General features: G+C 43.5%; 1 protein-coding gene across 1 annotated transcript in view; it reads left to right on the top strand.

Annotated features, from left to right (window-relative positions):
* MSRB3 (methionine sulfoxide reductase B3) overlaps positions 1 to 16,178 on the top strand; it is a 65,510-nt gene extending 49,332 nt beyond the window's left edge. The window contains exons 5-6 of the mRNA XM_009634302.2: positions 10,958 to 11,055; positions 16,014 to 16,178. Coding sequence (XP_009632597.1) covers positions 10,958 to 11,055; positions 16,014 to 16,178 — 263 coding nt within the window. The remainder of the gene's footprint in view (positions 1 to 10,957; positions 11,056 to 16,013) is intronic.
* The last annotated feature ends 6,195 nt before the right edge of the window (positions 16,179 to 22,373 follow it).

The raw sequence follows: 22,373 nt of genomic DNA on the forward strand, positions 1-22,373 counted from the left end.
TAACCAGATCAGGTTGCTCAGAGCCCCGACCAACCTGGCCTTGAATGTTTCCAGGGATGGGGCCTCCACCGCCTCTCTGGGCAACCCGCTCCAGTGTTTCACCACCCGCACTGTAAAGAATTTCTTCCTTCTATCCAGTCCAAACCTACCCTGGTTTAGTTTAAAATCATTACCCCTTGTCTTGTCACAGCTGGCCCTGCTAAAAAGATTGTCCCCATCTTTCCTATGGGCCCCCTTTAAGTACTGAAAGGCTGCAACCAGGTCTCCCCACAGCCTTCTCTTCTCCAGGCTGAGCAACCCCAACTCTCTCAGCCTGTCCTCATAGGAGAGGTGTTCCAGCCCTCGGATCATTTTTGTGGCCCTCCTCTGGACCCGCTCCAACAGGTCCATGTCCTTCCCATGTTGAAGGCTCCAAAGCCTTTCTCTTCTTCCTCTCCCCCCCTCCCACCAGGGTTTTCATTTGGGAGGTACCCGCTCTCGATGCTCAGAGGGTCGGAGCAGGCATCGGGCGTGCTGCACCTGGGCTGTACAGGGCACCCTGAGCTCAGGCACCCTGCAATGGCCTGTGCCCGAGTCCTGGAGTTGGGACGTCTGCCCCACCAGGCCTGTGGGACCTCTGAACGTCCCAGAGGAGACAGCCCCGGGGAAACACCAACATGAAGCACAAACAGGGAGTAGCCCTCAAAGTTAGAGAAGGGAGCATCCAAAGAGCGTCCATGTGGATCGCAGCAGTGGCTGGCCTAGCGCTTTGGGAGGCACTGCGTAATGGAGACAAATCTCCATGAGTACAGAGAGTTTGCCTTGAGGTACTTGAATGCATCTCTTAGAGGGCTGCATGCCTACTCCTAGCATCTTGCCTCTCTCCAGTTTTCTCCTGCACACCGCCCCATTTCCTTCGGCCAGTTCTCTCTAAATCTTCTCTTATTTCTCCTCTTGCTTATTGCATCGGGTTTCTTTTCCAGGACAATTACTCCTTTTTACGTATTTCTTTACCTAGAATAGCGTAAAAGAAAACATGACCCTGAATTGAGTTGGTTGTTTATAAACCAATTTTATTTGTCTGCAAAAACATGTAATGAGTATAATTGACTTCCACTGTGACCATTCGTACTGTGCCTAATTACAAATGCTCTTAGCTTAGGTTGAAAATGACTTCCATGTCTTGAGCAGTTTGTGTATGGAACATTTGTTTTGTTTAAATTATTTATTCAAGTAAAAAATATAATAGAAGGCTGATCCAGAAGAAAAAGAAGAAATCAAAGATGCAATCATGTAAGGAATAGCACAGGCACTGGAGCAAATTAGAGACCTGTGCTGAGCTGATCTGCTCAGCAGCCATGTTAGCACTTGCTCAGTCTTTGGGTGATGCCAGAGGCAAGCTGGGCTTCCCATGTTTCCTGGTTTCAGCTGGGACAGAGTTAATTTTTTTCTTAGTAGCTGGCATAGCGCTGTGGTTTGGATTTAGTATGAGAACAATGTTGGTAACACACTGATGGTTTAGTTGTTGCTGAGCAGTGCTTACACAAGTCCAGAACTTTCCAGCTTCCCCTGCTCTGCCAAGCGCAGAAGAAGCTGGGAGGGGGCACAGCCAGGACAGCTGACCCCAACTGGCCACAGGGCTATTCCAGACCATATGACGTCATGCTCAGTATAGAAACTGCGGGGAGTTGGCCGGGGGGCAGCAATTGCTGCTTGGGGACAGACTGGGCACCAGTTGGTAGGTGGCAAGGAGTTGCATCTCTTGTTTTTCCTGGGTTTTGTTTCTTTTTTTGTTTGTTGTCTTCCTTTTCACTACATTATTATTATTATTATTATTACTGTTGTTGTTGTTGTTGTTATTAGATTTCAATTATTAAACTGTTCTTATCTCAGCCCATAAGTTTTCTTACTTTTGCCCTTCCTATTCTCTCCCCCATCCCACTGGGGTGGGGAGGGTGAGCAAGTGGCTGTGTGGTGCCTAGTTGCTGACTGGGGTTAAACCATGACACCCCAGCAGATCATTAGAGGAGAACAGCTCCTCATGAGATTGCTTTTAAGCAGATTGCTGTTTCTTTCCTTGGACTATGTCACCGGCTACATAGTATGGCTGTGAAAAGTTTTCCTTTTGAAATTTTTCTTGAAAGAAAATACAGGGTTTAGGCCTCAACGCATGCTTTGCTGTAGAAACCGTAACAGAAAGCAAACCAGAAAGTGAACATTATAATCTGAAATATGAACTTTGCCATTTCAATAGTTTCAGTTTTCAGAAGTTTTCAAAGTACAGCTAAAGTTTTCCACAGAAAACTTAAAGGAAAAGGAGTGTGGGGGAGTGTGTGTGCACATGTATATTGTTTTTGTCAGGCTTTTCTGTGAAGAAAGGTCTTTATTTTCTAGTCAGTATTATTACCTACCTCCTTTTGTTTGCATAAGAGGTTGTTAAAAAGATTTAAACCTCCCCCCCCCAAACCAACACTAACTCCAAACAGTCTAACCCCACAAATCATTCCTTTTTTCTTCTTTTAGAATTTTCTGCAGTGCCTATAGCTGCTGCATCTTTTTCAACCATCTGTTGTGCTGGGCAGAGGGCAATGTAAAGCTGACCTGGGTACCAGGTCCAAGGTGGCAGAAGTACCTCAGAAGTCTTTGCATGAAGCTGCAGTGAGTAGCTTCTGCACTTCCCAGGTGAAGGAGGGCTCCATGGCAAGGTTCCTTGCAGGGATTGACAAGCCTGTAGCTCACGACGAGATGTTCCTGCACTGGGATGAAAATCCTGCTCTGGAAAGCTAGCTATTTTAAGGACTAGTTTAGTGGATAAGCTGTAATATTAGGCAAGGAGGAGGAGTTTGCTCTCCACCGCTTCATGGTGGCATCGGAAGGAGCCATACCCCACCTTCCTGCAGAGTCTTGTCCTGTGGCCAAATGGCCCTTACAGCAGACCCGGTGGTTTGTGGCTGTCTTCACCCTGCTGTCAGTACTCTATTCTGTCAACCTTGGGCAGACATTGCCATCTGCTAAGTGCCCCAGTCTTGGCCCAAATCCTGACAAAAGCTTTCCTTGATGGCCAAGAAAATTATGTCCCTTCTTAGTTATTTGTGACCAAGTTCCCTCACCAAGACATCTCATTCAATATCTAAAGTAAACAGAAGAAAGGGGGCCTTTGTCTTTTTTTGGTTTTAATCATTTCCCTTGTTTGAGAACTTTATAACTGCAATGAGAGCCTGTTTGTCTAGCTGTAATGAGGAGGGTGCTTGTCTGTAGAAGGAGGCTCAGTCGAAGGAGTGTAACTGCAAAAGGAAGACAGTACAGGCTGCTTTTTTTTGAGTTAAAAATAATTCTGTCAGAATTTCACCTCTGTGGTTTCAGTTTTAGTCTGTAACTGAGTTCTGGCTGTTCTTTACAAACTTTGTTTCCCAGACATGCATAACAATACTGCAGGAAAATACTTCAGCAAACAAATTGTGGATGTTCATGACTTGAAACACCCCATGACAAATTTTTCAAATATGTACTTCATCTGTGACTGCTGTTTGTTTCAGTGCCAGATGCTGATTATTACAAGGTTGCATTTGCTGTTTTGTTTTTTTTTACTTTCTCTGTGAACACACTGCATTAGGATTCCAATTTCATCAAATCACTTCCATTGTAAGGCCTGCCAGCTCTACTGGCATCCTGATTTACTCATCCTGAATGAAAGCTTCTTTTATTTTAGTGAATTGCACAGATAGCTCATAGGTATACCAACTGCAAGATATTTTGCAGTATATACATTTGTTTTACCAATACTGCTTTTGGAAGGAAAACAAAAATATTTATTTGAAGTTGAATGCTTTGGACTGAGGTTACCAGGTCAACAGTAAATTTTAAAAACTATTTGAGACATTTCTTGATGGCATTTTAAAATTATAGCTTAAGGTTACACTGCTTCACATGATTCTGTTTGGTGCCTTTGATGCTGAAGATCTACAGCTGACTTATGTGTAAGATATATTTTTAAAAACATTAGCCATGATTTAAAGTAACAAGAGACACTGTTCAGATGAGGGGAGAAACCCATCCTTTGGGAGGAAGTGAGTTAGGTTCAGTAGTTTTGTTGAACCTGAACCAAGAAAGAAACCATTAGTAACTCAATCTTTGTAAGAAGACTTGAGGAACATCCCAGCTCCCGCCTACCTGTTGATTTTAGCAGCAGCCCAGACGTTGGAAGTGTTAGGAGTGTTACAGAGGAAGGCTCCAAAACAGCCGGCTTGTATTTAGCGGTATTTTAGAGCACAGTGAAAGGACTAAGGAAGCAGCTAGGGCAATAGCGGTATCATGGTACAGTTATTAATTGCTAAAAAGAGCAGGCCCCATGCTTTCATTGCTCACGAGACATCAGGGGCACTCTTCTTCTGAAAAATTCAGATATCAGATGAAATTGTAGGTGCAAAGTTTCAGATCTCCCATAACAATCATTTTAAACAAATATAACCTCCTCCCACTAACAAAGAAAGAAATCTGGATTGCATATGCTGTTTTGTAGTAAGTTGTTTTGATGCTCAGAGTGCCATAGTGGAAGAAAACAAATACCACCTTTATTTATCGCTTTCACTTTTTTATTTCCCAAGTGAGAAACATAAAAAAAAAACAAAACAGATGACGATTGTCTCATAAAAGCTGCTACTAGAAGTCCAATTGTTTTGTAAAATTCCCTTCCCACACTGTTCTGTCAGAGTGGTATTTGCCTGCTGCAATAGCCCAACTTTGCTATTAGAGACGGGTAGCATGTTAGAGAGAAGCCCTCTCTTTACTTTTCCTTCCAAAATCAAGCTTCATTTTGTCTTTGTATCCCTCCCCCCCCCCGCCTCAACCTAGCTACCACTCCGATGCTCTGCATGCTCTGCTGAAAAACAGTACCATGTTGTCCTTCTTACATCCGGATGGTGCTGGAAAGGACCGACTGTTTTCTTTCTAGTGGATTACAAATCTAAGGTGAAGTCGTTTGCTGGTGAACAAGAATGTTTCTGTGCCTGATTCTGTTTCTAGCTACATTTGGGTAAATTAGATGAACCTCAACTGAAAGTAGTGTTACCTGACGGTAAAATATTTCTAAGAAATAATATTTATTGTGCATTCATCATCATGGAGATATTATGAAAAATAACGCAGGATGTTAGCCAAAAAAAGCCCTCTATCTGCCCAGGCATTCTACATAATAGCAATATGTCACTTTGTAGTTCTACATTAAACTTGTATGTGAGAAGTTACAGCTGTGGATGCCAGCATCTTTCAGATTCTATTTCAATAAACCTGTGAGAAAGAAAAAAGTGAATGCCCTTCAGCTTTACAGCAGTTTCAAAGCAGAAGCTTTATTACCTTTTTTTTTTAAAATCCTATACGCTTTATGTTTTTACACAGACATAGCTTCTCAGTGAAGATAAATGATGAGACTCTACCTTAAAGAGCCTTTGGGTTTTCATCAATCCGCATTAGGTTAAAAGGGAATCAGAATTCTAAAAATACAGCACATCAGAGAAACAAGGTATTTTTCAGGTCAAGGTCCTCTTTTCCATCTGGTGCCATTTGGTAGTTCTAACATCTTCCATCTCCCCCTACTTCTCCATCTGTAAATAACTCACTGAAGTAAATGCTTGGAATAATTACAGCAAGGAATGATAAAATGCAGGTTGAACTTAATCTCTTTGGGATCTAAAATTAAAAACATAGCTACAGACATCACAGTTATTGAAAAACTGTGGAGGTCTCCAGTTGGCAGGTGTATAAAATGGGAATAATGTCAGAGCATTAGATGCTTCGGGATTGCAACTGTGCTGTTCAAAAAAATGTCAGAAGGAATATTAGTTCAGGAGAAGGGAAAAAATAGACTAGCAGGGCTGATTTTCAAAAGCAGCCTGCCGTTTTGCTTCTGCAAATAATTATAGACTCATATTTTAACGGTTAGATGTCTAAGTGCTTGCATCCATTTATGAGGAAGTAGGAGATCTAACTACAACAAAATGTGTGCAAACTTGCAAAACTGGAAGGAGGTTTGAGATGCTTCTAAAATTGATCAATCAATTATCAGCTGGACTGCTTTCCAGAAGTTTATGGGAAAAAAATGCCTTTTTTTTTTTTTTGCATGAGGTCAGCATTGCCCCAAGAAAGAGTCCTAGAGTAGCGCACGAGATGAAGTGCTCGAGAACTTCCTGGGTTAATGTGAAAGAAACAACCTACTCCTGCCAGGGTTTCACATCTCTACCAGGACTACACAAGGAGGGCTGGACTGTAGGCTCCCGGTTTGCTGTCGCTGCCTTAGGCATTACAACTACTTTGGCACCTCGGTTTAAGAAGGAGACAACCTGTTCAGTTTGTCAGCTGTCTGGGACTGCTGTGTGCTGGCCGCCTGTGCTGTTGTGATACCCACCTTGTGCCGGCTGCCTGTATAGGTGCCTGCCTTAGGCAGCTCGTTAGTAATACGGACTCAATCAGGTACCTAGAGTAGGAGGTCTGAAAGCGAGAAAGAAGATGCCTCTTCTAAATGATCTGAAACCCTACGTCCAGGGCTGCAAGAGCAGCATCCAGCATAGGTTACCAGAGCCACATTTATCTTCCTCCCTGTTCCCCATTGCGGCTGCCCAGGGCAGTACCAGGACATCTCTGCTCTGAAGAAAGCCTTCTTTGATGAAGCAGCATGAACTGCTTGTCTCTTCTTTGCCAGAATAGGGACCATTATGAAAAACAAAAGATAGGGTTTTGGTGAGGGGCTGTGGGGTGAATTTTAGAAATACTGTGCAGCACTTACAAAGTATTTGGGGGATGTCTCAGAATGAGGAGGAACGGGACATGACTCAGTATGTGTGACACCCAGCAGCATAAGATCCTTTCTATTACTCATGCAGGATGGAGCGGAAAAGATCTGTCAGTAGTGTTCAGTTTACACATGGTTTTCACTTAAGTACTTGACAGAAGAAAGTTTCATTGCTTCATTTAGTGTATTTTAGATCCAAGAAAGGATACTTGCTATATATCTGAAAAGCTATTCATCTCCTTGGCTGGCTTATTAACGTACCAGAAACTGGCCCTTAGGACACAGTGGCCTGACTCCCATGTAAAGGGGTCATCAGAGTGAGCAAAAACACAACAGGCTCTTACTTTAAAGCCCTTTTATATTGCCAGTGTGATGCAAAGTGATTGTGAAAACTGAATGAGCCCATTTTAAATGTCTATAATGTGATAAAAATTGCTGACCGTTACTGTGTCATACTCTCCCTCAAACCAAACTTTACATTCAATGATAAATGTATTCACAAATCTTAGCTGCTGTTCTCATACACACACCAAAAATAATGTGCAAGTGTCATTTGAAGTTGTTCACTCAGCTGGGAGACTCCCCCCACCCCCATCTTGTCTCCTGCAATTACCCTTTGCCCCTTTCCTCCAGCAGCTATTTCTTCCTAGCTGTTATGTTCTACCGTCCTTCAAAAGACAGCAGCCCCACTCCTCCTGCCCATCAGATGTGGTGAGCCAGGCCTGACAGAAAGCCATCATTTGGGGAGGGTTGAGTCTCAGCACCAGCCTTTGCGAAGGGTCTCCTCCAGTGCTCAGCCTCTGCAGTGCGAAGGGTTGCTGCTTCTCAGCGCAGCAGAAGCAGAACAGGTTTAAAATGGCCTTCTTGCCCCCATTCCTGCAGAAGCATGCCCTTTCCAAGTAGCTGGATGGCCTTCAAAGACAGGCCAAAGCTTTAATGCACAGCTAACAGCAGTCTAAAATGTAGAGCAAGTCAGCCATTTTGCAGCCTTACAGCAGGAAGGAGGCAGGCGCTCAGGAGGAGAGGAGTGGAGGAGCAGCAGCCAGCGAGACAGCAGGAGAAGTAGCCTGGGCCTTGCAAAGTGGACGCCACTGCTGGGTCATTCACCACTTACAAATACAGAAAGATCATATGAAGAGTCCACAGAAGTCTGGCTGGCTTTCTGTGTCACTGGGAGTTGCCTGATGTGCAGGCAAGCAGACTGCTTCTACAGCTTGTTCCTGGCAGCTTCTGAAGTAGAGAAAATGGCCAGAGAAGGCTTAGCAAAGTATCAAATGGGTTTTCCACTTTAGCTCAGGAGAGAGGAAATGAGACAGCAGAGGGGGATTGATTTTCCTGGTGAGTTTGGATCATCAAGTCAATGAGCAGTTCACTTGTCTTCCTCTCAAGGTCAGCAGAATGGCAGTGTGTCTCGCTGTGCCCTTCAGGACCTTTTCTGTTGCGAGGTTTGCTCAGCTTTCAGTCAACCCTCGTGGAGTTACCACTTCATCACAGCTATACTGGCGCCTGGCCCGTCATGTCACTCAAGAAGAGGTGGCATGACTGGGAGTCAGAAGTCCTCACTGTGGAGGCACAGGCTGTTTCCTAGTCCTTGTCTTGGGGACCATATGTGGCAGCGCTGGAGCTTTTGGAACATGTGTCACGTGTAGCATGAACTGACAACCTAAACTGAAGTCACTCCAGTTGGGTACAAAGGCTACTTTAGGAGGAGCTTGCCTGTTTATATAGGTTTCAGATGACTTCATTTTTCAAAAGTGTATGGAGTGCATCCAAAGCAAATAATTTTTCTGTGGTGAATGGGAAGACCAAAAGGAAAAGTCTAGAGAAAGGAGGATGGATGGTCTTCCTTTAATGTCAAAGCTGACAGAAACACTTCTCCTCCAAACCCTTCTCACAAGATAATTTTCTCAGCAAGGCACAGATTGCTTCAATCTCTTTGTAGCAGCCTTTGAAGCTTCCCCCTTATTGCTGCTATGGAGGAGGCAGGGTTGTCTTTGAGAATTTCTGCAGCACTGAAGTGTTCCTTCTCCAGAGACTTTCACACAATCAGATAGTTGGTTGCTCCAGACAGCTCCCTCTTTGGAACTTCTCTGCCATCACACAAGGGCAAACTGATATGTCTGTTTTGCAACATTATTAAATTAAAAAAACTAAAAAGGCTTAATTAAAAATATTCTGATCAGTTCTATGTAACGCCTCAATTTTCATTAGACGAAGGGCCCAGCTAAGAAGATGACGAATGGTGTTGGAAAGGAGCCACCAATTAGGAGACATCAATTTTTCTGTCAACAGGATAACCCCTTTTGCAAAACTTGTCATATGTTTATTCCTTTTCTGTTTGTGAAGGTAGTTGTTTGGCAGAGATATTTTGCATGAGGAGAAGAATTTATAAATTGTTTTTTTACGGTTGTCATTGCTGCGCTCTTTTGAGTTCCTGTCTTGTGGGATGTTTTCCCTGTTCAAGAGTTCTTGCTCCTCAATCTGTCTGCTGTCTGCAACTCTTCCATTTGCAATCCTTTTGAGGAAAAAAAATGACTCTACTTACTTCAGCAGTGAGTTCTGGGTTGGAAACACTTATGGTAGTAGGCACCTTGAGAGCATAGGACTTGGGGCTTGCCATGCCTTCAGGTTGCAGGCTTAGGAATGCTACTATATGGGTGTTCCCAAAAGGAAGAGAAATGCATTTCTGAGCATTTCTTTCTTAAAAAATCACGCCTGTTATGTTTGCATCCTAATAAGTGTTCTTCTGTATTTAATGGGTTAAGATACAGTTGAAAGCATACAGATTTTTTTTCCAGTTTACATGCTTTCTTTACCCACATTCAGAAAACTCGATAGCTTCCATGCTTCCTTTTACTGTATAGGAAATTTTACACACTTTACTTATGGGAAGGTGTATACATCCTTTATTCACCTGCATGCAGTGATTCACAGCTGCTGCTGCATTTCTTAATAGGTAATCACAAGTCATTTTATGAAATCATCAGTAGCAAATGCTTAACAAATATTAAAAGAAGAAACAAGGAAGTTCTGTATTTGTGGGCATATGTGTAATACACAGAGAGCAAGAGTTGCCTGTGCGTCTTATGATATTTGGCAAGAGACTGCATGAGAAGGACAGACAGCCGGTGGAATTACAGGTGGGCACTGGTAGATGTTGACATGACCTCAAAGCCTGTCAGATTCTTATGTGGGAACCATGCTTCAGGGAACGGAGCATATGATGACAAGTCTTTGAGGGGTGGCTGAAACGTTACAACTGTGTAATGGGTATCTAGTGGGACACTGAATAGACCTGCGTTGTTTTTTACCTGTGTTGTGGAGAGGGGGAGGCTTGGCACGGGATAGTTAAGGAGTGGAAGGTCATTATTTAGATGATAAGTGGCCATTATTTGTGGATCAGGTATACACCTCCTCATCATCTGGTATTGGGTCATGCTGCTCAGTGCTCAGCTAGCAGCTGTGTTGAACATATGTGTTAATGAGTGCAATTGTTTTTTCCTGGAGGCAGCCCACATGCAGACCAACTCCTAGTGTCTAATATAGGCAGACTTATGACTCCACCTGTCCATGGCTGATCTGAAGCACTCATTACTAGTTTGAAATTAGACACAATAGTAGTTGTCTCATTGCCTCTAATGTGTGATGGGTCAGGGTCTGAGCACATCCTTCTGGGCGTGACCATGCTTTGGTGAAGGCAGAGGTTAAGGCAGGTTTTGGGGGTCAAAATTGCAATTTACCAACTCTTTTTTTAAAGTACCTTTACACTGCAGAAGCAAAACCGCAAAACCGCAAAACCACTTGCGTTCCATAAAGTCTCACTGTTTGTCTTCAGGGTTTGTTTTGTGTTTTTTTTAAACTGATGGTGAGGCTGAATCTGGCTTACCTGAGCAACCACCTTCATGCCTGAGCTAAACTGCTACCGCTGCTTGCGGTGGAGTGCAAGAGTCTCTGTTGAGATGGAAGATGGGCAGCTAGTGGCAGTTCAGTCCTTGACTGTAAACAACTTTGTATTTAGGGGGGAAATTTTCCAAAGTACCTATGTGATTTAGGATCCAAAATCTCCATTTCAGTTATTTCCAGGCTCTGGAGTAAGATAAACATTTTTCAAAGTGTGATTCTGCCTTGCTTTTTACAATGCCATCTGCCACCAAGACACCCTCTTTTCTTAATTATCTTGTTCTTCTTTTCCAGGTTGGCCTTCTTTCTATGATGTGATCAGTCCCGATGCAATTACTTTCAATGATGATTTCTCCTACGGGATGCATCGGATTGAAATATCCTGCAGTCAGGTTAGTTTATAGCACACACAGACCATTCCGATGGCAAAGACTGCAAAAATCATTACAGTGTGCTGTACTTTCCCTAGGATTTGCAAACCTTTCAGTTCCATTAAATAGTAATCATTGTGAGAGAGCACAATGGGTTGTAGGTATAACAGCTGGGTGGAAAGAGCTGAAGGCACAAAGGGCTCGTTGGAATGCACGTTGTTGTCTCGTGTGAGATTTAACAGAGCAGATGTAAATGGTTGGACTCGGTGCTGAGTCTACAAAAACTGTCTTCCTGAAGAGGGTCCCTTCAAAGGAGCTCCTGAGCCTCAGCCTGGCCGACTGACTGCACACGTGAGCAATTGAGAGGGAAGTTGAAAGCAGTGGAGCGACTGTCTGTGTGCTGATTCCATCACTGTGCATTACTGTGCAGCCGTGCTAACTCATTCCCAACACTCATTCCCAGCGCAGTCTTAATGGCTGCCTGAAACAATCCCATCTGCCGTAATAATGAAGTCAGTAGTCATTCAAAACATGCCCAAATTTTCCGTTATCTGTCTTGTTCTACTTTCTCTCGTCCTTTGTGCTGCCCTCCTCTCTGTGAAGAGAATGGCATAATCATTACCCAGCAAAGGGGGAAGCTGCTGCACTGGTGTGTGGCAGACATACCCAGCAGCTTGCAGTCCTCTAGTCCCACATGCTCAAACTCCTCCTGAGAGAAGCAGCAGCTTCATTGGGGCCCTCAGAATTTGCTGTTCTTTTTTCAGACAGTATCAATGGAAGGATAACTCATTTCATCCCTGACAATATGCATCTTACTACTCAGTCAGTCCTCATTTATAAATGCTCAGAATGAGTTAAGAAGCTTCCTAAAAAGAGGCAAGATTGTCTTTGTGGAGAATCCATTACCTTCAGTCTGGCTAGAGGGTTTGACCCAACATGTTAATGGCCAAATCAGTGTGTCTGCTAGATGTCATGTGTACTACATAATTCTGTAGTTTTTTCACTATGATACGCTTTAGCAGATCCGTTTAACACTTTTTGGGAACATCCATTTCCCTAAATTCCTTAGCGAGGTAGCAATGGGACTGCAGACTGGGAATCTCGTGCTTAACCAGTGACTGGCATAGTCAAAAATGCAACCCGCTCTCTTCAGCTCTGCTTAGTAGGCCTGAATAGTGCTAAAATCAGCGTACTGCCAACCTGCTGAGCCCGTATCTGCTGACACCCTTCAAGATGGCCCGAGCTCCTGGTTTCACCTGAGAGAAGCCCAAGGCAGCCTGTGGTCAGGCCAAGGAATCTGGGAATGTCATTTACCTGTTGCCAAACAAAATAGCGTTAGCAGACCTGCGACCAGCAGCGTTAGCAGCAATCACATGCAGACACCATAAAATTAAAGCAAACCCAAAACCCAAATTTAAAGCATTAAGAAAAAAATACAACCAAGGTTGCTATATAACCCAATAGCAACTTCCTACCAGCTACTCCAACTTCCTGGGGCAATAACCCCACTGATGATCAAATCACGCAGGAAAACAGCTTGAGGAGTGGTGAGCATCTTTGCAGTCACCGCTCAGCACAGTTAATACCACTGCATTTTATATCCGTAACACCACCATTTCCTCCCCTCCTCAGAGCCCTAGGAAGGTGAATCACACACGCAGCTGTAAAAAACCACAGTTTTACTGCAGCCTGGAAAGCAGTGGGATTGATATGGCAGGCCTTGGTAGAACTGGAGGGAAATACCCTCTCCCACACCCAAAACCTTACTAATCTTTCACAGGTGAAAAAGTAGTTGATTTTTCTTTAAAAGTCCTTCCACCTGTCTGAGAGAATAAAACCCCCTCTCTTTTAATGTACTCCATTATAGAAAGAAAACGCCAGGGGAAAATTGCTGTAATATTAATCAAAGACATCCATGGGATTATCCTAGAAATAACTTCTACAGTTTTTTGGAAACACCCTGGGTGTATTTAAAAGGTCAATGATTAGCGACAGGTAGAAGTTAATTACAACTGCATTTGAGGGATAATATAAAACTGGTTGCATCTCTCTTTTTGTTCTCTTTCTTGCTCGAGATTCCCTTCCCCTGAGGTGTCCCTAGCTATTATTTGTGCCTGTACAAATCAACAAAATTCTGTAGTCACAGAATTACTGTTTGCACATCAGTAGCTTGGACTCAGCTACAGCAGCTGACTGCAAGCTGCTTTCCGTGCCTCCCAGCAGCATATTAGAACCAGGAGGCTTGGGAGATCCAAGCATACTGACAGTTAGCAGTGACCCCCCCCCTTTCCTGCTCCCAAACACATACTTCAAATGCTTTACTCTGACCATTTCACCGTCCCAGTGCATTCTGCCCAATATATTTATGTGCAAGGCTGCAACAGATGATTGTTTCTTTTTGGGAGGCTTTGCAGACATGGATATACGTCCTAGAAAAATGGTCGGCACCTATTATGTGTGGGGAGGACAGTAAAATCAATTCATCCTTTGTACTCTCAGCTGAGGGCCAGGTTTCTTATACTGTGATACAAAGGATTGAATTACATTTCTTTTCAGGGCAGATGAGTTATAGAGTCCTCTACAGAGAGAATCGCCACATAAATTTTTGGTGAGGGGTAATCTCAAAAGGTAACAAATTTTGCAGTAATCCAATCCTGGTGTGATTCTGCCATCACAAGGAGGTGTAATGAGACTACCTTGGGCTCTCACACAGCTTCTCAGGTTTTGTGAGGAAAACCTTTTTGATAGATTGTCTTTGTAGTCTGTATGTGAGTGTATTACTCCTGCAGACAATTTCTCTCTACGGTTTCTCTTGTTCTGTTTCTGTCCAGTGGAGAAGGAATGATTTATCTTTGGTTAAATGTTAATCTGGAAAAGATCTGTTTAACACTTCCAGCCAGGAGGTTTTGAAGCATTCTTAGTTGAGATGAGATGATTTAATTAGGATGCTGAGCATTTAGAAAAATACTCTCTCTGGGACACTTAAGTTTTTTTAGATTTTTTTTTTCCCAAGGTATGGAAAAGCTTTATAATCAGGTGAAATGCCTCATTGTGAGAGACCCCACTCTGAGAAACAGCTCAGGTTTTCTGCCCAAACTGCCTAAAAAAGGCCTTCAACCTAAAGGAATATGAAATTAAATTAAATAAAATAAACTGGAGAATGGAGGAAAAGGTGGCAAGACAGCAGTCTTTCAGGAACAAGACTTGAAGCTTTGTCTTCTCTAGTTGCCATGCAACTTTCCCTTGCCTTTCCCTTATTTGCCACGTTTTGTCTTCATTCCTTACAAAGCCAAGCAGCTGCTGCTTAACCCAAAGTCATCCATGCCTTTTCCCATGGCCTGTGGGAGCTCGTCCTGCTGATACCACGGGCCTTTGCTTGTTATTGGGGTCCTTGCTGGACTGCCGTGGCTGTTTCAGCGACCCTTCTCCAGGAGCCAGGAGCCTGGGATGTGGCTGCCGCAGGTGGGACTGACGAACCGGAGCACTGAGGCTCCACAGCTACCTGCCCTGCTCCCAGAGTCAGTGAGGATTATTGTTTCAGTGGTCATTAAACAAGAAGTTTCTGTCTCTCCTAGCTGGCATGAGAGCCTCCCCCCAGCTTTTCAGTCTGCTGAGAGAGTTTATCCTGAAGCCAAGACTTTACCTGCTTCTACAGACACCATTCCTACTGCTTTGGTGAATTAAAGGCAGTAACAGCAGGAGAGTAACACATTAACTGCAGGGTGGAGATTTGCCATCACTAACTCGTTCACAGTTCAGAATAATCAGTATTGCCTCTGTGTATTTGGAATGCTATGAATTAATTAAATGTTAAGAATAATTTGCAGTCTTTTAATTTTTGCTGTCTGACCGCGAGCCCACGAGCAGCTCTGTGATCTCAGTTACATCATTCCGGCTCTCACTGAGATCAGCTATTGACTTGAAAGGCCAAGGCTGTTTGGTAAAGCAGCATGACTTTCCTGTTCAAGATAAATATTTCTCCAGTGCGAGGTTTTATTTTTTTATTTCTCATGGCAGGCTGTAAAAATGAGCTTGTGGAATTTAAGTGACTAATTACAAGAAGTTCTTATTATCCAGATAAGTTGTCAGCCATCATGCGCAGTGATAGTAATCCTAATTTTTGAATAAGGATCAACTGGATCAGCTTCTTCAAAATATTGTACTCTCCTGTAAAGCAAGGGACTGTTACCTTTTTTACAGACAGGAGCAGTAGTGTTCACCCTGAATACCACTGCGAGTATCTCAGGCTGATGGATACAGAACAAAAGTGTCAACAGACCATCTCTAGTTTCATATTCCTTACAAAAAGCAAATTCAGCATCATTCCTGTTTATAATTAGTCCCAGCTAAGACTATTAATTCAGAAATACTTTACATATCTTCACTACAGGTCTTTTTCAGTCACCTGTCCCTATCTCATGTATACTACAGAAAGTAGTATCAGATGAGTAGTGGATGAGCTCAGTCCCCTCCAGGGGTGAGAAGCAGAGGTGCACCCAAAAGGACCCTGATGCTCAGAAGAGTGCCAGGCTGTGGAAACAGCATCACCATGGGGTTTAGAGTTTTCTTACCGAGGGGCCTAGCAGATCTGCTGCCTCTTTCTTACACGGCTATCCTTACAGCAGCAAGTGAAATGCGGGTAATGCTGCCCTCACCGCCGTGTTTTTAATTGAGCTCCCTCCATGAGATCATTACAGAGACAGGTGGCTTCTCAGAAATAGTGGCCCAACCAAACATATGCAGTGGCACGACAGGAAACACCTAGGAAATTTGGCCTTGAAATCTTAGGCGCCCATGGTATCTCAGAAGATCATCTTCCTGGATCACTCTTGCAAATAAATGTAGGTTGTAAATCCCACTTGAAAGGGCGATGTAGGCACCAATGTGCTTCCTTGGAAACGGCTGTCAGTCATTGCTTAACACCACGGTGATGTCATCAAGCTGCACAGACAGTGATACTCTATTGTATTTTGTTTCAGTGTGGTGCTCACCTGGGGCATATTTTTGACGATGGACCTCGCCCAACTGGCAAACGGTACTGCACAAACTCTGCTTCGTTATCTTTCAAGCCAGCAGACAAGAACAACGCCGGAGAAGGCAGCAGTAACACCAGTCCTGCCCAAACAGGCAAAGCTGAGCTGTAGGACAAAGCAAAGCCTGCAGAGAACTGCGCTGATCCCACACAGCTTGCAAGGAATGTTTTCTAAGTTGCCTGCTCTCTTATATCCTAAGAATGTTTAAATGTATGAAAGCATTTTGCACCACACTTCTTCTTCTTCACCTTTTTGGAAATGAGGCCTTGCCTGCCGGTGCATTTACTATATAATTGGATTGAAAAAAATGTGTTGACTGACTCCACAGGTTTTCTTTTCCTTTTTCTTTGAGATTGCTTTGGGGAATCCTTAGATCAAGAGGCTTTGGCAGCATTAGTTATTAGTTTCTTCTTAGTGCTGTGTTACTCTAGGTTTGAACACTATTCCTTTTTGTGCGGGAGACAGGACTCGTGTTTATCTCCAGTCTATAGGAAACTTCTGGGCATAAGAAAATCCTGAATTCCTAGCACATCTCTGCTTTGTTCTGACTTGTGAGGCATGCAGCCTTTGGTCATATGTATTCTGCCATCTCCCAGCATCAGCCGCACCCTGCGAAAACTTGTAGTTATGGCTGTTCCTTCCCAACTGAGAGAGATGGATGAGATGTAAAGCCCATCCTTTGGCTAATTTACTGCCAGAATTGCAAGGGTGTGGTTGAAAGGATGTAAACATTGTCTCAGCATCTATTTTTCCCCTTTGTTTGGTATTTAAATCAAGGTTTTAACTATTAAGGCTCACTTTTGCGGGCTACTAATGAGGCTTTGTCTTTTTGTGAGGCCTATTCAGCAACTGTAACTCAAATCTGAATTAAAGTTGAAATCTGCAGGGGGTAATTATATGGACAAGTGCAGGGAGAAACTTGAGAAGTGAAGTAGATGAGGGATGACACTAGGCTCTTTATCTTGTCGGTTGCTACAAGGATTCAGAAACGCGACAGTTTCTGCTAAAAGGGAGTTTAGGAATGAATGCGGAAAGAGGGACACCCTCCTGGAGTATCCAATTTTACAGATTAGCTGGTCTGGATGCATACTGCCTACAAGGCCACAGCCTTTAATTTGTGCAATTGCGGTGTAGGACGTGAGTGAGGGGGTTGGTTTAAGAAATGAATTTGAATAAAGCCTGTCAGAGCTCCAGAAACTTTCCATGTAGCAAAATTTGCTGTCCCGTAAGATGTTTTTCACATCTGGTTTTAGATTTTGTTGAATAACAGTTTGTCTAGAATTATGCATAATACTGTTCTTTAAGCTATGCTAAATGGTATTTGCTAACACCACTTTGCCTTTAAGCATTGAGAGACTTAATGAATATAGTATTTACTTTTATTAGCAAACTTTGTGACTAACATATTTGGATCCAATTTTATTTCTAGTAGGAGCAAAGGAAACACTGATTTTTATGGAAGCAGGATTAAGGTTTTTATCTCAGTGATAAACATATTATCTGAAGTACAAACATCCTTCAGTTAAAAAATAGCTACTGTAAAAACATATGGAATGGTCAGAATTTCCCTTTTTTAGCAACATAAGAAAGACATGAAAAAAGCATACAATACCTTAATATAGAATAGACGCAAATAAGGATGATAAATATTTAGAGCTAAAACACTCAGGCTGTGCTGTGGCGAGCACCTACTCGCATGAGTATTCCCCCAGATGTCACGCAAGGAATTGCTCATCGGCTACAGCAAAGGTTGTGCAGACTGACCTTTGGTGTTTCAAGGTGGTCGAGTTTCTCCTGGTCCCGTTGGTTTTCAGCAATTTCTTCTAGAAGGACTGCTTTTATCCCTTGCTTTTATTTAAAGAAAAGTAGGTTTTCTCTACCACATTTTCTGACATAAACATAAAAAAGGCAGCATCTATAAAAGTGTGGTACATAAATGTGGTTTAATTCCAGATTGCTGTTGGATTTAAGTGTTATCAAATTTCAGTATATTCCTGCCTTATGTTAAAGAAATATATTACTTAAACTTCAGTACGCAGTAATGTATGCTGTCCTACAGGAGATTTATTTTTGCAGGATATGGAGTGCAATGAAATGAGTCAATATGGTGAGGTGTATGTGATCTCTGGGAGTTAGACCATTTAACATAGGAAATGCATTGTTCTCTCTGCGCAAACTATACCACAGTGCAATGCAAGGTGAGACAGAGTTCCTTTTATTGCTCTTAGAAGATGCTAGTAAGGGCTAGTATTGAAGCCTCCAAATTTGGTTCAGTCTGGTTATGAACATGGCAGAGGAAACCTGGGAGCTGAGCACAATGTATGGAACGATAGAAGAATATTTCTATATGTTTAAATTTTGCACTGTCTAGATGCTTATAAAAACTGAATGCAAACTGTGTAGAAATAGCAAACTATATTTTATAATATCTCTATTGTTACTCAAATGTTTAAATAGCATACCTTAAAATATCATGTAAGTCACACATGTTATTTATATATACTATATATATATATATAAAATTGCACATGTTTTTTATATATATATACGTACACACACATATATTATCCAAGTATAATTTTAGCCTTCGGTACCTTTTTAATAACTAAAACCTTTCCTTAAGAGGGTTCAATACTTTGAAGAAATCAAATATACAGTTTTCAAATTAAATTCGTTTTCATATATTTGTTGTACACAAATATAAAATAAATTTCTTTGTAAGTAATTTTGTTTTCCTTCCTTATTTATCTGGGTTTATGTCAGGTTTTTGTGCCCCTAGCTGCAGCACGTCTTCGGAAACTGCTTTTACTTTGCTTTCCCTTAACTTACTGTGAATATTATATATCCAGCACTTTATCTCCAGCAGGTTTCTGGCAGGGGTGCAGCACTGCAGGGTACTGGCTGTCCTTGCGCTTACCTGCTTTCGAGAGACTATTGCAAGCACCCGGGCCCAATAGAGAGGGGAAATGTTTAGAGAAAGGCTCAACTTTTACTTAGCAGAGGTTTTGGCTGCTTCCGAAAGATGCGGTGTGGGATGTGGTAGCAGCCCCGCAGTGTCCGGGCTCAGTCTGCAGTGGAGGAATTTGGCTGGAAGGTTGGTTTCTGTCAAGGTTTCGTCTCCGAGGATGCGGGTTTGGAAAGCCCCACGGGCAGCAGGTTAGTGCCGCTCAGTAGATCCGCTCTGCGGTGGCTTTTAAAAGAAAGGCGCGAGGGAGGGGAAGAAGTTGCAGATGGTGTTAAAACCAGCTTCATTGTCTGTGTTTGTGGTAACCAGAGAGCTACATCAAAATTAATTCACTTGCTAATTGTTCTCAAACACTGCAGAGTGTCCTAGGACAGAGGACACCCTGAAGACTTGTTTTACAAATTTGGTATAATCCCTGTTAGTCCAAAAATTAATCCCTTGTAGCCCTCGGCCTCTCACCTGTCCACTGTAGTTGCCTCTCAGAGCTGTAATAGTTCGTATTTCTGAAGTGAGGGACTAACTGGTACCCACGAAAACGCGATGCAGCTGGACGCCTCGCGGTGGCTTTGCCCTGCACTCCCAGCAGCACCGGGCCAGCCCGTCAGCACCCAGAGGTGCTGTGCTAGGGCCGATCTTTGGGGGGGTGTGCGGTCCTCTCGCTGCTGCTGGCCTGATGGCAGACACGAGGGACGGCTCTGCGCTCCAGTCCAGCTCAAGGCAGGCCGTGTTTTGCAGTGCATAGCATGAAGTTGTGCCTAAGACATGGGTGTACACCCCACCACTCCAAAGCCAGGGAAATTTCTCCCAAGAGATGCTCTCCCTGCTGCTCCTGCTGTTCCCTGGGGTGCCCTGGTCGCAGGGCGGGAGAAGGAGTGGTGGCAGCAACACGAGGCCAGTTAACAAAAGGCTTCGTGATTCTCTTATCACTGTAGCTATATGGTGTCCAAATACTAAAGGCAACGTAACCGTAAGCCTTTTGCACAAGCTGTGTCAACTCTCATAGGCTGAGAAAAATACAGTGTGTGTATGCGAACTGGTTAAAACTGGGGCCTTGCCACAGCGGCTATAGCATGCGTTCCCACATGGGCAGGGGTAGGCTGACAGCCGGGTTTGTGCAGCAGAGGCATCGCTGCAGGAAAGGAGAGGGAGCTTGTCGTGGAGTAGAGCATTGGCCTCTTCCTCGCGCTCACAGGAAAGCGGTGTCTGAGGGCTCTGTCGCCTCCCGGGACGACAGGCGAGACAGGAGCGGAGCGCGCGGCCTGCCTCCGGTGGCCCGGCACGGGACAGTGGCAGGAGCTGCCCAGGGCGGGAGGCTCGAGGTCTTGTCACCCTTTCAACAGCTGACAAAAGCAGAGCTTTCTGTGGCGCTAGCTGAGCTCCATTGTATTTCCTCGTCTTCCAGCCCCCCAAAAATGGCTCAGTTAAATCGGACAGCATTGGAAGTCAGCGTTTCTGCTGGGGTGACACTGAAGAATGCGTTGTCACAAACGTGATGCCAAGTGTGGATGTGGATGTTGGTACTCTGTTGATGGTATCGAAAAGGTCTCGGTCTCCCTTCATTTAGCCTTGTTTTGCAGCCCATTTACCCAACTGCATTTGGCAAGCCATGAGATTAGGCCTTCTCTAACAGAATATGGGACATGTATTATTTTTTCTTCTTGTTCAGTATGTTGCAAAATGTCCGCGGTTAGTGTCAGTGCGTGGCCAGCAGTCCTCTGCTCCTTCCCCCATGGTCCAGGAGGGGAGACGAAATACATGGTACAGGCTGCCCGACTGGTCCTAACCCAGCGTTTCAAAATCGTGCCCTCTCCCTTCCCATCCCTGAAGGAATTTAAGGATGAAAACAAAGCAGATTTTTGCACTTCCAGAATTAAAATCAGTGTGCTCTAGACCCACTTTTGTTTACAGAACAAACAACAGAGTATTCAGTGGCACTGGAAGCAAATTCCATCTGCTTCCAGATTCAGTACAATAAGACAAAATGTTGCTTAGCTCATTGGCAAACTGAATAGTTCTTGGTTTATTGACTATTAAAATGAGGCCACCTACAGGTCCCACAATAAACCTGCAAAAATGGTTAATCCTGCATATTTGAAGAGCTTCATCCCAGCCTGGCTTACTCCCACTTTGTTATAATGAGAAGTGATACACCACAGGGGCTGACCACGCTTTTCAGATCGAAGCCATGACAGCAGTCAGCAACTGTATTATTTTTAGTCACTTCTTCTTAAAAAAAAAAAGAGATAATACTTCCAAACGCCCCCCAAACAGTGAAATCACTGAAATAGCGGTGTAGGAATGTGACATTCTGAAATCCTTATACAGGCCAGCAGTGTAATATTAAATGCACTAAGCAAGAAGGTCTCGGTTATGTCCACATGTTTTTGGGATCAGGACCCACTTGAGCAGCCCAAATTAAGCAGGAATAGTACTCTCAGAAACCTTCCCCAGAGACCTCCTAGGACTTGTAGCCAGCCCTCTCAGACTTAGCCAACACAGACCAGCAGAAAAAGAGAAGTGGTTCCAGAAAAGAAAAGAGCAGAGGCTTCCAGTTTCAACCCCCTGTTTTATCACCTCTTGTTAGACAGCTTGCAAACACTGAAGAGATTTAACTCTGCAAATGTCTTAGCCAGGGCATTCTCATTTGGTGCTCTTTATAGTTCCAGTACAGGTGATACCTGCCATCTAACTTCTTTTAGCCAGGAATTTTTACTGCCCTAATGCAACAGGTCTGTTTCCATCCCCTCCAGTTTCAGTTGCTGCAAGGATTTTTCTTCTCTTTTGTTTTTCAGTAGCTGGCATTCCAGACAGCATTCTTTCTTTTCACTGTAGCCTAAAAACTGTCTGAACTGTGGCTTCACCTTGCCTCAGACCCTGTACTTCTCACTTCTTGTCTGCCCAGGTGGAAGGAATATCTGTTCCCCACAATACGAGCAATCACCTACTGGCAGTATAAGAACCGTGACAAATTGTGTGTGCCCACTTGCTGGGAAAAGCAGCAGTTCTTTGGAAAAGCAAACAAAATATGTCTCTATCATCCTATTAAAGTGGACAAGTTGATTTTGTGTGTGGGCTAGTTAATATTTGTGTTTTTCCAGGCCGCCCTAAAGCCCTTCTTCTTGCAGTCTGGGTATTGTCTCCTCCAGTTTACAACTTTATTATTGTATGTTTCATACAAACATGAACATCTGGAGAACATCCTCAGGTATAACTGCTGGGCAGCGCAGAAATATCTGGCGTGATCTGAAACAGGTTTTTCTTCCCATGAAAGTGCACCCCTGGGACTGGGAAACTTAGAAGGTCTGTAATGGTGTAGAGATCCTTGCACCTCCAGAACACCA

Source organism: Egretta garzetta, unplaced genomic scaffold, assembly GCF_000687185.1.
Source record: "Egretta garzetta isolate BGI_Z169 unplaced genomic scaffold, ASM68718v1 scaffold792, whole genome shotgun sequence".
Taxonomy (NCBI): domain Eukaryota; kingdom Metazoa; phylum Chordata; class Aves; order Pelecaniformes; family Ardeidae; genus Egretta; species Egretta garzetta.